Genomic DNA, 16,033 nt, shown 5'->3' on the forward strand with positions numbered 1-16,033 from the left:
ATTCCTCCCCAGAGGAAGATGCTAATAATGGGTCCTTGCAGCAGAACTGCAGATTTTGTTTGAAGTCTTTGGCAAGCTGCCCCTTTTTTAAAAAGGATGCCCAGCAATGAACCAAGGGATGATCTCTGCATTTGTTACATGGAAATTTTTACAATGAAAAGTAGCGGCTCTCCTGTTATTACTTGTCTTCATGCTGTTCAGTTCAGCTAAGAAAGGTCTGTCTTGTACTGCTTTATCCTTTCTGCTCCCTATGAGGAAGGGCAGGTGAGTGAAACAATCTGTTTGCCCATCTTTTTCAAGTGTACCTGGTTGTGGTGCTGTTAGGAAGAAAGCAGCTTGAACATAGACACTTCTGCCTGGCTTCTGCCTTGCATGCCATCCATGCTGGAGATATGCATGTCATCTGTAGTTTTCAAGTTCTTAGCTTGAAGTGAATTCTCTCTGCTTTTGAGAATTGCTTTTCAAAGGTTTCTTCATTTCTGCTGCTCTTCCGTAGCTTTTCAAACACAGCTGGAATGCTATTGTAAGTAGAAAATGCTCTCTAAGCCTGGGTTTCTGGCCAAACTGTGAGTTGCATGATTTGTGTGCGCACAGCTGTTCTAGAGCATCCAGGAATTTTTTTATTTTTTTTTCTGTGGGAGTCTATAGCTTTTCACTCTTTGCAGTCCAAGAGTCATTCTTGGTCTCCCTGAGCAAACTCAAAGGGACAGAGTTCAGACAAAACCCTTCCTCATGTGCTGGGGTATTGTAAAACTGTTAATAGCACTGAGCTCACTGAATGCAGCACGTCATCACAAGCGTCTGGCTCTGATGAACTGCTACTGTGAGCAGTTCTGCTACTGCACACAGCTAAGAACAGCTTGCCGAGGCACTTCCACATCAATGGAGTCCTGCTATCTAAACAGAGTGTCTACCCCACTTCCACATCCGAGTATAGCAAGTGTGGTACAAACAATCTCAAAGCTCAATGGATACAACAAAATAGTAGGAGACAAAGCAGTAGGAAATGGATGAAGAGACTCCGATGTTACACTTTTGGGTTAGCATGAAAGCAGAAATGGGGGTGACCACAGGATGAGATTATTGTAATCAAGGGAAGAGATGAACAAGGAAAGGTCAAAAGGTTTCTTTTATCAATCAAGGTAGCCACTTTCACCTTGGTTAAAGACATTATGCCAGTTCCTTAGTTTCCTGTATGTGCAGTATATGAATCCCTCCAAAATTTGGCCTTTCGCTGTGGTAGGTTGATTGTTTGTTTGTTTTTCTGTGGTTATTCAGGTAGCCACAAGTATATATTTAAAGTTAGAAAAACTTCAAACCTCGTGTCTGCATGGTTAAAGTAACGCAGGAAGCCTGTTCTGCATTATTCTTCTGGTGACAGAGAGAAACCGTGACAACAGTGTTTTAGTAAAATTTCCCTTGAAGCCTCTCTAAACAGACATTGAGAAACACAAGTAGCATAATGGAAGAAGTTTGTAACAGAAGTCATAATACTTGATCATAAAAAAACTCTTGAAGTGATTTGATTTCCCCACCCAAATTTTCATTCTCTTTTTGTTGGACATTTTCGGTGACTTCCTACAAAATTGAGCTATTCTTAGGCTTATCATGTAAACAGATCTCAGACACTCTCTTGTCATTCAGCTGCTAAAAACTATCACTTCTCAATGTTCCCACCCAAAGCTAACTGGAGCGATGGGCTGAGGTCAACTGTATGAAGTTCAACAAGGCCAAGTGCCGGGTCCTGCACCTGGGGCGCAACAACCCCAAGCAGAGCTACAGGCTGGGAGATGAGTGGCTGGAAAGCTGCCTGGCCGAGAGGGACCTGGGAGTACTGGTTGATAGTCGGCTGAATATGAGCCAGCAGTGTGCCCAGGTGGCCAAGAAGGCCAACAGCATCCTGGCCTGCATAAGAAGCAGTGTGGCCAGCAGGTCTAGGGAAGTGATTGTGCCCCTGTACTCGGCTCTGGTGAGGCCGCACCTTGAGTACTGTGTTCAGTTTTGGGCCCCTCGCTACAGGAAGGACATGGACGTGCTCGAGCGAGTCCAGAGAAGGGCGACCAAGCTGGTGAGGGGTCTGGAGAACAAGTCTTACGAGGAGTGGCTGAGGGAGCTGGGCTTGTTCAGCCTGGAGAAGAGGAGGCTCAGGGGCGACCTTATCGCTCTCTACAGCTACCTTAAAGGAGGCTGTAAAGAGGTGGGGGTTGGTCTGTTCTCCTACGTGCCTGGTGACAGGACGAGGGTGAATGGGCGTAAGTTGCGACAGGGGAGTTTTAGGTTGGATGTTAGGAAGTACTTCTTTACCGAATGGGTTATTAAGCATTGGAACGGGCTGCCCAGGGAGGTGGTGGAGTCACCATCCCTGGAGGTCTTTAAAAGACGTTTAGATGTAGAGCTTAGCGATATGGTTTAGTGGAGTACTTAGTGTTAGGTCGGAGGTTGGACTCGATGATCTTGAGGTCTCTTCCAACCTAGAAATCTGTGATACTGTGATACTGTAACTCCTAACTATAGCTCAGGCCTAATACTGATTATTATTATTATTATTATTATTATTACCATCATCATCATCATCATCATCACCATCATCATCAGTGGTTTCCTAAAATATGAACCTGTGAATGACCTGTGATAATGAGATGCAAAGAGCTCAGGCATTCTTTGGTATCACTGCAGTATATGCATATTCCCTCCTGTGTGTGCATGCATTGGATAAACCACACATTGGATAATGAACAGCTTTGAAAGAAGGAGGTAGTACTCCTTGTACAGGGATATCAGGGACAGGGAGCTGCAGGAGGGACTGGACAAAGATCCTGGGGATGGAGAACACACAGAAGATGGCGAAGAAGGTGGGTTCAGATGAGTGAGAATAGAAGGTGTTGGCCAAGAAGAAAGGATGAGAAAAACAAGGGAAGGAGAGAGTAGACAGAAGGGCAGATGGTTATAAAGAATATTAATGCATAAAATTGTGCTTATATATATACATGTATGGCCTATTTTTTTTTTCAATGCATAAATACCTAATGCCTTACTGACACAAATTTTTAGTGGTCCCATCCTTTGCGAGTGATAAAGCCACCTGACTTCAGGGCAAATGGAAAGAAATTACCCTGTAAAAAGGTTCTACAGGACCAAAGCCAGGCTTGCGCTTGTCCATCTCTGGTTTGGCTGGCAATAATGGGTCGTTCTAACATATGCTGTCTGTTGGTAATATTAGAAACTGTCGCAGTCCAACATCAAGGTGGAGAGTCAGTCCCTCTTGGACATGACCCATAAGGTGTGGCCTTGGAATATAGGACAACTCCATCTCTCCTGTGTCTTCTATGCCAAGCCCTAAGCCTGTAGCTCTCTCCCATGTCCCCTCCTTACTGATGAGATGAGGAAGCATGTGTTCTGCTTGTCCTGAGTCCTTGTATGTGCCCTCTGACTATCCCGTACATCCATGCTGATTGGCCAGCTGGTACCCAAAATAAAAGAAAGAGCTGTTTAGCTCATTACAGCAGCACTCATTTTAGTCTTTCTCCTCTACCCAACAAATGGTTCTCATAAAACATAGGAGAACTTTTGAACTTTGAGATTATCTGTCAATTTTGGTTGAACTCAGGCAATGGGTTAAAAAATTACCGAGGACAGAGGACTGGCAGACAGATGGACAGGCAGACAGTGTGATCTTCCTAGGAAGCCAGGCTAAAGATAGCACTGGGAGTGTAGCCTGCCTCTCTTTCAGCACATTGTAACTTCTCTTGAGGCCCTCCTGAGTGCTACTAGAATTTCTGTCAACGCGTTAAATAGATGACTTGGAGGTGCCAGCAGAGCCTAGCATTTGGTGAGATTAAAACCAGGAGAACTTGGCACCTGCCTCTGCTGAGCTGCAACTCCTGAAACCCATCCCCTTCCTGGGTCTGTAGGGGAGGCATGAATCTAATCTTGCTTTACTCTATGTATGGCCTGAGAAGGAGAGCAGGAGGTGCCTGTGGTGGTGTGTAGCTGTCTGTAGTGTGACCTCCTTGTGAGTCAGATGGATGTGTTCAGTCTCATGGCCTGCTCAAGAAGAACAATATGTGATGCAGAGGGAAACTGAAGCTCTGCTTGCTAAACAGCAGTGTTTTGCTTGTCAGACCTGGGGAAAGAAGTGTTATTCTGCACGTATTCATGTCCTGCTATTGAAGACATTTTAGTGTTTATTCTGTGGCCATACTGGTGGTCCTGAAGGTGAAGCATGTTGTCCAGATGTTTTGTACTGATGGTCCTTCCCAGCATGAGGCATGCAGATCATGTGTCTTTGGCATAAGCAGAACAATCTAACTGTGTGCTGCCAATATTTCGACATGTATCTTCCTAAATAAGTTTCCTTTAGCCAAAGATAAATCCAAGGGGGTGAGGAGATCATATTTTCATTTATTTCCTAGTTAGCACAACAGTCTCTGAATGGAGCATATATATGCACAGAGGCTTTCTAAGAGGCAGGCTACCAACTGTTTGCTGAAACCTCCATTTGCTTCACTGCCATCAGCTGGAGCAGTGGCAACCCTCCAACTAAGCTACTACGGGATGAGAGAAATTCAAGCAGACACTCCAGGAGAACCACCAGACTGCCCTGCCTCCAACCACAAAGACCACGCACACTGCTTTGCACTTTGTGCACACTCCCCCAAGTCTTTTCCTCATCACTTTCCACCATGAACAAATCTGTAATTTCCTCTTCCATCTCAGAGTGTCTGCTTTATGCCTCTTTTATTTGCTGGCAGAAGCAGTATCAGTGTGTGATTCACTTCCCCAGCCCCTGGCTCTTAAATGAGCCTGTAGTAAGGTGCTTCAGCTGGGATGGGTGCAGGAAGGAGGCAGAAAGGATCAAAGCTTTGGTGGTAAATGGGGTTTGTGGACAGAGGAGCAGGTTCAATGTGCCAAGCATGCCAGGAAGGATTTCTTCCTCTCTCTCTGATCATAGCAACTGGATTCAGACTTTTTGTGCATTATCTGGTTGCAAATCCATGGCCTGAAACTCTCTGTTGCAAAGAGAGACGACACAAGGCTGTGAAGACTTTTTCTCTTGCTTCTTTTGCAGCAATAGCTGTATAGGGAAACCACACAGAACAGACTGATCTCAACAGCTATAATTACTCAATAAACAGAAGCATGCCAGGCTTAGTTTTGTATACACCGCTTCTCTGGTAGGTTTTGGCTGGCATTCACAGTGCAGAACACAGACTGCACCACTGGAGGGCTCACGACTTGTTCAAAGAAACGTTATCTTATCCTTATGACTAATTTAGAAGCTCAAAAATTTACGCAGAGACAATTTGTCTCTAAAATACTCTGTTATGTTGCAAAGTCAGTCTTGCTTTTTCTAGACGCTGTGGCTACCTCTGTATTAGTCAATAAACATAGCAGTGGTATTGCGCTAGGGCCTATGTTCATTGCATTTATCTCCCTTACCCTCCAAAGATGGTGCTTAAATGGAATTGCTTGTTGGGAGTGATCCTTAGACTGTGCTAGAGGATTACTTGGGACAATGCAAGTTGGTCAAAACCAAAGCAATGTTGGGAACAAGGCAGCAGTATAAATCACTGGATTTCAGTGCCCAGGCAAGTCCTCTAGCATCATTTAATATACAAGTAAAAGTATAATCTATTAACACTGGAGCCAGTAATTATAATCAAGCTGCTTGAGTATGATTGCAAGTGATATTCTCAATGTAATAAAAGTAATAATCACATTGTAGTGGGCTGGAACAGTAAAATTCAGATATTTTTTTCATTAAAAACTAATACATAAAAATGTCAGGACAAAATAAACCACCGCCACCAATAATAATAATAATAATAATAATAATAATAACGCAAACTATTAAAGTAATTGTGGGAGTAATAATTGACATGCATTTTTCAGGCTCAGAAATAGTCTAGTTCTTGGTATAGTAGGATCAAGACAGATGTCCTGGAGTCAGAGAGGAAGAGTCTCATTCTCCTTCAGTGTGCATTTTGGTCACAGGTCTTTGCTACCTGGGCAAAGGGGCTATGAGGTAATGTTAAGTGACATAAGAAAGGATGACTTTGTTGTGGAAAGTCTGGGATGGCAGAAGCAGTTCCTAGCCACCCACGTTAGCCCTCTGGCAGATGTTGTGGGACTTCCTTCCATTCCAAGTTAGTGTGGATGAAACGGCTGCAGGAATCCTGCTTCTGGGCCCTGTGTCCACACTTTATTTAAAAACTGGAAGGAATTCAAAGAGAATGACGAAACACAGGCAGGGCTGGACCCATGCTTTATAATTAGGAATTCATAGAGGTCAGCCTACTGAATTTAGCCAAATTGTATGAAATTTTTAAAGGGCTATAATTACCTATCTAGTATTACTAAGCCTCCTTCAGAAAAGCCAAAAAGGTAGATTAGAAAAATTCTAGCTGAAAATTAGATGCAATTTACTAGCAGACAGGTAGCTGGCCATTGGCACAGCTTAACAGGGTAGAGGTGCTATTAGCATCATTTGTTGTTTTGATGTGGCCATAAGGCAGCTTTCTAAAATAAATACCTTGGCCAAAATTAAATGACTTGCCTTCACTGTGTTTGCTTGCAGTATTAGACTTTTTCAAACAAATAAAGTTTTTGGGAAAACAGAAGGTCTGTATTATTTAGGGGTACAACAAGTAGTTTGGGGATTGCCATGAAGTCTTTGAGTAAGAGGCAGAAGCAGCACAAATTCTCAGCCACTGCTTATGTAAAAGTGTAGATAACTGGTCCTTATTTAGTACTGACTCACACTCTTGTGGTTGTCTCTGAGCTGCAGCAATCAGACAGACTTAAAAGAATGTATTAATTACACAGAAATTATTTTGAAGATTTTTAGAAAACCCAAACAGTTCCAAGCAACAGGATTCCATGGCCACTCAATTTGCTTTCATCATTGTCCCAGTTCTGACCATAACTCCAGTCAAAGCACATTTTGCCAAAGAACTAAAAAGGGGACAGGAAGACAGAAAATTGAGCTACTGTTGTACCTGAGAGCGTGTCCTAATGCTGAGCCCCCTGTGCATGCCCCATGTCTCAGCTCCATATCAGAATGACACCTTAGCTGCCTGTGCGTAACTTTCTTCTCTCACTCAGTGCCCAAGACATTAGACCATGGCTTTCCATCACCATGAAGGTATAACTCTTACTATTACAACGTTTTGTTTTGTTTTGTTTTACTTTTTGTCCTCTGGCCTTCCAAAGTCTCATCTTGCAAGTTATATCACTTTGTGAAAATATGTGTGAACCTCTTAAGATGGTGCTAGAGTGCAATGTAAAGAAACCCAACATATTACTTAATAATAGAAGTAGTAAATCCAAGAAGAGGAGATAGTCCAAAAAAAGGATGAGTAAACTTCTCTTTTGCCTCTGTCATTTTTCACCTAACACTTACAGGAGAAAATGAAAGAGAAATCAAATGCATGTAGTGCCAAACCTTTTTTTCCCAGTGTTATCCAACTGCCTGAGGCATTCCTCATCTATTCCCTTTACAGTCTTGGCTGCCCTACAGGCTGGTCATCTCCTCAGGCAGACCACATTGTGTCATGTTTAATGTTTTGTAGCTTATCATCACATCAGCACCAAGAGATAAATCAACCTGAGAGATACATTCAAAGATTTTTGGCTAAGACAGCTCTGATAATATAATGGTCTCTCAAGGAGCTTATTTCCTGTTATTCTTCCACCCTTTCCAGAACTTTATGTGGCGATACCTCCTTTAAATAGCTTCAGTGGTGCCTGTCACTGAATGAATGGAGAGACTGAATCATAGGACTATCAACTTAGGAAACAGAGAAGGGAAGCTTTAACCGAGCTCGTGATCCAACGAGAGCTGAACCTCTTCTTTCTTTCGCAGACTGCCAGCACTCTCGTTGTAGCTGAAGCCAAATCTTCTGGAATCTACAGCTGTGTGGCATCCAACAAAGTGGGAAAAGCTGAAAGAAATGTCAGCTTTATTGTAACAGGTAAGATCTATTCCCCGCTAGAGCCAAACGTGCTTCTTAGTCGTATGATTATAATTGTCAGGCTGTGATGGCATTTTCATATCCCAAAGTTTGAGACTTGTTTTAATATGTGCACGTATAAACTTATTCCATGCCTATTGGTGCTCCTGAAAGGGTTTGTCACAGCGGCTGCTCTGGATTTCTAAGGTCACAAAATTTGGTGAATGACTCATGCCTTCATCAGCTATCCCAGAATGACACAAATTGCTCCCAAATATAGCAACCTGTGCTTCCTCCTTTTAAATCACCTAGACTCTGCAATCATTCTATATGTGCAATGGTACTGTATTCTCACACACCAGCATCATGTGTGACACTGACTGTGTCTACAGCCTCATCCTGCTCCCAACCAGGACGTGTCACAGCTCACTGCCCATAGCAGTGCCAACATCTACAGGTACCAGAGGAGGGAGGCCAGGAGTACCTGGGCAGCCTCTCACAGCTCTCAGGGACTATTTGTAGGTAGAAAAGTGGCAGGGTGCAAGCTGCAGAGTTTTGTTCCCTTTTCTGAGAAAGATGCCCTTGGATGGGATTTGGGCCATGACACCAAGAAGGCTCATCGTGTTAGCCGTGCATACAAGCATGTTTCCAGTTATTTATCCATCACTATGTAAGCATTTGCAGGTTCAGAAACAAACAATTAAATGGTTTGACATTAGGAATTACTGAGAAAAAAAAAAAGACAAGTTTAAGAGAATAACTACTGCAATATTTAGAAGCATAATGTCTGCAGATGCCAAAACAAAGGATTTGTTTTCTTGTGTAAGATTTATTTTTAGTTTTGTTTACAAAGCAGTAGTTCATGGAGCACTTAGGCTAATGACAGCTTTCAGAATAGGTCATTAAAGAAATGAAAACCATTCAGAAACATGAGAAAAGATGAAAGGTTAAAATATTCTGATACCTAATTCCACAAATCACAATCTTGAAGCTAAAGGGAAAAGTAATTTCAATGTATCTGTTTTAATTTTTGCTGGTTCTCTTATCTGTTTTTCTTGTCAGTCTCCTGCTTATCATTCTGATGAACAATGTTAGTGAAACTCGTACTGTTACTACAGGGAGCTATCAAGAGAGAATAGACAAACACTAAATTTGGTTTAAAAAAAGGAGTAAGATCTCTCTACACACACACATACACACACACACCATTTTGTGGACCAAAAATTATATTTTTGAAGTGTTCTGGCTGTAATAGTACACCTCTACATTTAGAAAGTCCCAATTATCTATAAATATGGAAATTCAGTACCAAGCAAGAGAAGTAGTCCTTGAAATGTAGACAGATAAGTGTTGCATAGGCAAGTTGTTTGTTAGAACACAGAAACAAGAAGAGTAACTCCATGTTCTGTTAATGGATGTGACAAGAACATTTGCCAGCTCAAAGATGACTGCTTCCCCAGCTCCCAAATCACAGTTTTGCTTTGGTCCCTGCCCTTACATTGTGTCTGTTTGAACAGAAAGGTTAAAAATGACACATAATTCTACATAAATTAATGTGCCAATTGAGCCATATTCTTATCTTCATGTGAGGACTTCCCACGTAGCTTTGAGCAGTCACTGAGACTCACTCATAGAGGTTGTTGCTCTTTTAATATGACCTTGTCTAGCTCTTCCTCCCCAGTCTTCGAAACATCACGTGGAAGAAACCAAATGAAGCTGAACTTTGATTTGCAGTACGCAAATCTCCCCTTCAAAGTTTTGGATATTTTAGTGTTTTGACATGACAGTTAGTTTCCCTTCTTAGATCTCATATTCTCAGATCCTGACCAGGGATAGAAGGAAATCCTTCTCCTTGATACCAGAACTTGCATGAGAACATGCAGAATATTATGACTTTCCTTTGAAGACTTTGGTATTGGCTGGTGTTCAGAAAGAGGAGTGGCTGCTTTATTATGGCTTGGAAATTCTTAACATCTTCACTGGTGGCAAACTTTCTATATAGGGTGGTGATGTTGAAATGCATTTGTCCTTTTAGTTCCTGGAGCTGAGCACTTCAATTGTGTGACATGGAAAGTCCTGTTCATCCGCTGACGCTCAGTTGCACTGATTGAAGGCAGCTTGTTTAAACAATACTGTTGTTTTGTTCTTGCAAAAAAATCAAGTCAGACTCATTTTTCTGTTTTGTGCACATAACGCATCAGTTGATTGCGTGGTGTAATCATAATTTTCCTCTGTCAGGCTGAGACCAAACTGCTGTGGCTGGGTAACAGCCTGTGTTCACGTCAGTGAAAAAAATGCGTCATTTCTCCAGCATTCATTCACTAAATAACATGCTAAAGAATTGAAAAACAAGAGACCCTAATGATGACGGATGTAAACAAAGTGGGCAGGACACTGCAGAGTATTTTGTTCTGATGAGTTCAAAACCAATACTTTGGCTCTTGGGTGACAGCCTGGGGTTAGTTTATGTTATATTATTGGGGCTACTAGGAAGAGGAGCTGCTGCCCTTTGTAAGAGGGACAGGACATAAAGGATCCCAGAGAGCAGATGGAGACATCCCTCTCCTTGGAGGCTATCTTGGTCAGGTCGTGCCTTGAGGATGAGGAAAAGTGCATGCTCTAGTGGAGCAGCTGTGCTGGTGTGAGGAGTCTCTTTTCTATAGGCTGAAACCACTGGGAAGGTGTTGGGGAGGCAAAGCTCATCTCAGCAAGCCTAGTTTTGCAGTCAGCCCCTTCATGGAAAGGTAGGTGTAAGAACAAGAAAATGTAGCAGAGATGACCCTGTAACAACAAGCACTTACTTTTACATTACTGTAAATCTCTCATAATTTTTAGCAGCTCAAAGTGCAAGTTGCATGTGGGTTTAAGGGAGGTTTGAGGGTGGTATAGTTTTGTGCCCTGTGCCTGAGGGTGTAGGACAAGAAATCCATGGGCTCTGAAGTAATTTTTTCCTATTGCCTTTTTCAGATGAAGGTAATTTTGGGGGTATTGACACACTGACCTATTTCTAAAGCCAAATCTTCACTCAAGGTACAAAAGTAGCTGTGAGCTTTATGTACAAGTGACATGGAAGAGTGATTTCTGAGTTCTCCTGCTTGCTGATACTGAAACAGTCCCTGCAACACCTTTATACCAAATTTAATTGTGATAGCACCACTCCCTCCAGCCTGCCCCTTTCCCTACATTTTGGGCTGTTTTGCTGGCACACAGCAGGCCCATGGGTGTGTTTGCAATTACAGAGGGTGAAACAGGAACAGCTCTGCCTTATCTCCCTGGTTTCCCAATGTCACTAGGCGCATTTTATTTTGAGATTCCTGATGGCGCTTGGCAAAGATAAACAAAATCTTCCATCAGGAAACCTGGGAGCTATTTCCACAGGAAGCTTCAAATCACTAAAGTAAATAAAACCCTTTTACATTATTCCCAGCTATGTTATTTAGCTAGTCTGAGACTGTAACAATTGGTGAGAGGTGTCATATATTAGGGGGCTTGTAGCCTTTAAACAAATGATTCTTTCGGAATCCTGTGCATTTTGCTTTTGTCCCTAGATTTATTCAGAAAATAGTCTTTCTTCACAGAAGACACATCTAGGAAGAGCTCCAGACCTGACAACATGGAAATAGTTGCAACTATATTATTCTGTTGGCACGCTATCCTTCTATGTTAAAAATAGATCACTTGCCTCAGTCCCAGGAGATTTTTAGTTCCATCTTTAGAGTTTTGCTTGGCTCTTCCTAGCTTTTACTGAGCACTGGCACCTGTGAAAGCCAAAAATTATCAGTATTCTAGGCCAGTGTCCTTGCTTTCCCAATACATATCAGAACAATTTCAGATACACTGTGGGTAAGATGCAGCGCTTTCTTAGATCAAAACTTTGGACCTTGGTTGGATTTAAATGTTCCTGAATTCAATGTTTTTCAACAAAATCAAGCATGGGATTCGCTTCATCTAACTTAAGCATTAAAGTTGAGATCTAAGCCTAAACTGGTCATGCAAGAACACTTCATAATTAATCATGAGGGATCAGGATCTCTGGAATTTGATTCATCTGAAGACAATGGGCTACATTGCTTTCTGGAGGTACTTGTGTCATTCCATGACTATAAACTTTTGCCTGTACACAAAACTAGTAGATGTCTGCATTTTGAAATTTTATGTTAAATATGCTGTACCCCGTGTAGGGAAAGGTTTCTTTCATTTTAGTGGCACTTCCAATTGATACATACTGAACTGAAACCAGAATCTCTTTCCACATGCCCTTCCATATCAAAGAGCATGATGATGGTAGTCACTCATAAATAAATTTATTAAAGGCTTTTTATAGTTTTCTTTGCCAGAAAGAGGAAAAAAGAGGACCACAATGAAATATAAAAGGAACAATTCATCACAAATCCAGTATAAAATGCTAGTATTGGGAATTTAGGGAGTCAGAAGAAGATTTCTAGTGGATTGGTCAATCAATGAAAGAGGTTACTGAAAGAGGGTGTGGGATGTTGTTCTCTGGGGACATATTCTTCACCCTGCCGCAGTGACGTTAGGCCTGAAGTGACACTGACAAATGTGGAACTGAATGAAAGTCTGTGTTGAGCTGTTCATGCTCTAAGAGACAAGAAAAGAAGGCATAATTCTCACTTATGAAGGACGAAACTGGTCTTACAGTCTTGAGGCAACTTCACAGCCAAGTGCCGTAGCAATTAGCAGTGAGAGAACAGAGAACAATTGAAAATGGCCAAAGCCGATTTCACTGGAGGGAGAAGGAAATGACTTTATCAGAATATTTGCTACAAATAAACCAAGAGAGGTTGCATTCTAGGAGAAAAACTTAGAAGTGTTTTCTCTTGGGAACTTGCTTCTACTTTCACTTAGGTCGGCGGCATGGCTGAGCCCCAGTGGAGAGGGCCAGGAGGTGGCCAGGAAGGCCATGAGTCCAGGCCCTTCCCAAGGCGCTGGAGGCTGCCATAACATTGCATCCAACCGCCCGTGTGTCTTTGCAAGTCAGGCTTTTTACGCTGTTGGCTAAATCAGTTCCTGCCTGAACTATCTGCTATGCAAAATCCTTGTTAAAACTCAAGTCGTATTTATGCTGAGGAAATGGTTGGTGCAGCGGTCCTTGATTTCTCTCAGGTGATATTACTCACCTATGTTTAATGCTAAGCAGTCTGCATAGAGTGATCTCCTTGACACTGCCTGCACTCAGCTGGCACCAGGCCAGAGGATATTGATTCTGCTTTCCTCTTGGGTGGCTGATATGCTTGAAGTGCATGGAGTAAATACCTCTGTTCCAAGGGAAATTCAGGCACGTAACCACATATTCCATAATTTCTCTGGATTTTAAGCATATTAAAAAAAAAAAAAAAAAATCACTCATCTGACTAACGATAAATAAAAAGAAAACAATATATCCAAGCGTGATGAGCTGCAGTATTTTTCTCTCACCCTCTAGATATTCATCTTCTCTCACACAGTTCACAAGCTGCAGCTGGGACCAGAATTTCTGTCTTTTTTCATAGTCCCAGCATGTTGTCTTTAAATAATTCTGCTTTTGGTACCTTGCCCCAGTCTGTCTTAACTTGGCATAACATTTATACAAGCTCGATACTTCCAAGAGCAGCTTCAGTTTACACGAGCTGATGTCCAAGCCCAAGTGTCTTATAGCTCTAAGACAAATTATAAGAATAGCTGGAGCCTAGCATATGGAAGGAAAGATTAGAGACTTCAGCAGGAAGACAACGACATTGATCAGTTCAAAGGCTTCCTGATAAAGGGGAAAATATATGCCATGTTAATTTTGGCTCATTCGTTTCACATAAACTAAAGGGTGTTCTTGATTTTTGACAGATGTACCGAGTGGATTCCACATTAATTTGGAAAAAATGCCCATTGAAGGAGAGAATTTGGTATTGTCCTGTTCGGCCAACAAATTCCTGTACAAAGACATCGCTTGGATTTTACCGAGGACAGTCAACAACCAAACGAAAGCAAGAAGGGCCCTCAACAAGGAGTACTCCATCACCCTCACTCTGACCATCAAGAACGTTTCCCTGGCACACTCAGGCACCTATGTCTGCCGAGCAAGGAACATATACACGGGGAAAGAAGTGCTTCAAAAGAAAGACGTTACAATCAGAGGTGAGCACTGCAACAAAAAGGCTGTTTACTCTCGGATCCTCAAATATAAGAGCACAAGGAATGATTGTACAACACAAAGCAATGTAAAACATTAAAGGACTCATTAAACAGTAACAGGTGTCTCATATCATCTTGATTTTTTATTGCTGTTGCTACGTTTCAGGCCCTGAGGTGGTGCACATTCCCCCATGGGTTGGACATAGGAGGAATAGCAAACAAAATCATATCGCATGAGCTTCCAGTTGAGTTCAGACGGGTGTTTTCTGCTTTGACAAAGCACATGGAAGCTGGGGTTTGGAAGATCCCCTGTGCTACATTTTGCATGTTGTTCTTTTTTTCTCTTGCTGTGTCTCCTACTGAGCGATCAGGAAAACTTTGGATCAATCTTTTCTTCCACTTTGATATCGGCCTCGTCAAAAGTGTCAAAGCTGAATAAACTGATTAACTTAAAAAACTGCTGTTTTCAGTCAACAACGGACATTTAATAAGTTAACTTTAATGTGCAGAATGAGCACAACTCAGTTTGAGATTGACTGGACTATATATTTTTTATTTTAATCTGATCTTGATGGACTTATAAATATTACCTGCTGAGCAAGTTCTAATGCTTATTTATTTGAAATTATTTTCTACACTAAAGTACATTAATCTTAAGAAGTATCTTCTAAAGGAAGTATGCAGGGAAGAAATAAAAATGTTGATATAATGCACAGACCTATAATATCATTTATAATAATGATGATTTAAAAACTGACAGACGTGAACTGTGTTTCTCCAAATAAATCCAGGTAGATTTCCAGTTGCTGTGTTGGTCAATTTTTAAAGTCAGTTCTGCACTAATGTAAAAAGCTATTGATAAAAAGCATGAGTATTGTTCCTGGACTGAAGATACAGGAATTTGTAATGTTGTAATTATTTTATTAAAAGAGAAATATCCCACTAACATGACTGACAAGGTTGCAGCCAGCACAGTGAGAGGTTTAATACTTTTTTTATAAAAACAGAGGTTCAAAACTGAAGCCATTAAAAATATTCATTGCTTTTGGTAACAAATGACAATTGGATTTATTATGGGGATTAAGAACCAACTAAACTGCTGAAGGAGAATTAAGGGCAACCTTAAACTTCCTTGTGATTGTTTCCCTTTTTGATTCCTTCGTCACGATTTTGCTATGAGATGTTTCTGTGTATTATAAATTCTGTATAAGGAAGAAGTTACTATTTTTAATAGATCTGATAACTTTATTTTTTTACAATACATAGCTTTTATTATTTTTGGTTACATTTATGATTGATCACTCATATAGCATTTACATAAGCCATAACAAAACAGACCGTAGTGACCAAAATAGCTACAGCGAAGGAACAAAGTGGCTGTGCTTTTAAAATAGAGGGTGACAACATGACAGTTTCTTGCGCTTGGGAACTCACCAGACTATTTCCTCCTTTAGGTATCGAGACTGTGTCCCACGGCTAAACTTGTCTTTCACGTGGGAATTGCTTTTGTCAAGTGTGAAAGGGTAAACAATAGCATTTCCCCATAATGCCAGCTTCATGGAGCCTAAAATGCTTAGAAAACAATTGATAACCTGGAAGTTGTCAGAGTAAAGAAAAGAATAATCATTTATATCTTGAAATGTCACCTATAGCCTGCTTGTATACAGTAGCTCTTTTGTTCATTATTAGTGTGATGGCTTCCAGAAACAATGTGTTCTTGCAAAGGGACCTGGGTCTCTTTTTTTCCTAAAATATGCCTAAAAAGCAAGCGAAATCATTGGTGATGGCTTAAAAATGGGGTAAATGTGCTCTGTAGCATTTGCAAGTATTCAGAAGGATCACAATACAGAATCCCCTTTTTGATGAGGCTATTTTGTGAGAAGACATTTGATGGCAAGGTGGGCGGTGATGACAGGACGTTCTGAATTTTCCATGGCCTTGGGAGCCGGACTGTG

The 16,033-nt window shown here is 41.4% G+C and overlaps 1 protein-coding gene across 2 annotated transcripts in view; it reads left to right on the forward strand.

Moving 5' to 3' along the window:
- FLT1 (fms related receptor tyrosine kinase 1) overlaps positions 1–16,033 on the forward strand; it is a 109,138-nt gene that overhangs the window by 54,484 nt on the left and 38,621 nt on the right. For both annotated transcript variants that reach the window (XM_083849558.1, XM_083849559.1), the window contains exons 12-13: positions 7,865–7,973; positions 13,791–14,081. In XM_083849558.1, coding sequence (XP_083705684.1) covers positions 7,865–7,973; positions 13,791–14,081 — 400 coding nt within the window. The remainder of the gene's footprint in view (positions 1–7,864; positions 7,974–13,790; positions 14,082–16,033) is intronic.

This window comes from Anser anser (assembly GCF_964211835.1).
Source record: "Anser anser genome assembly, chromosome: 1".
Taxonomy (NCBI): Eukaryota; Metazoa; Chordata; class Aves; order Anseriformes; family Anatidae; genus Anser; species Anser anser.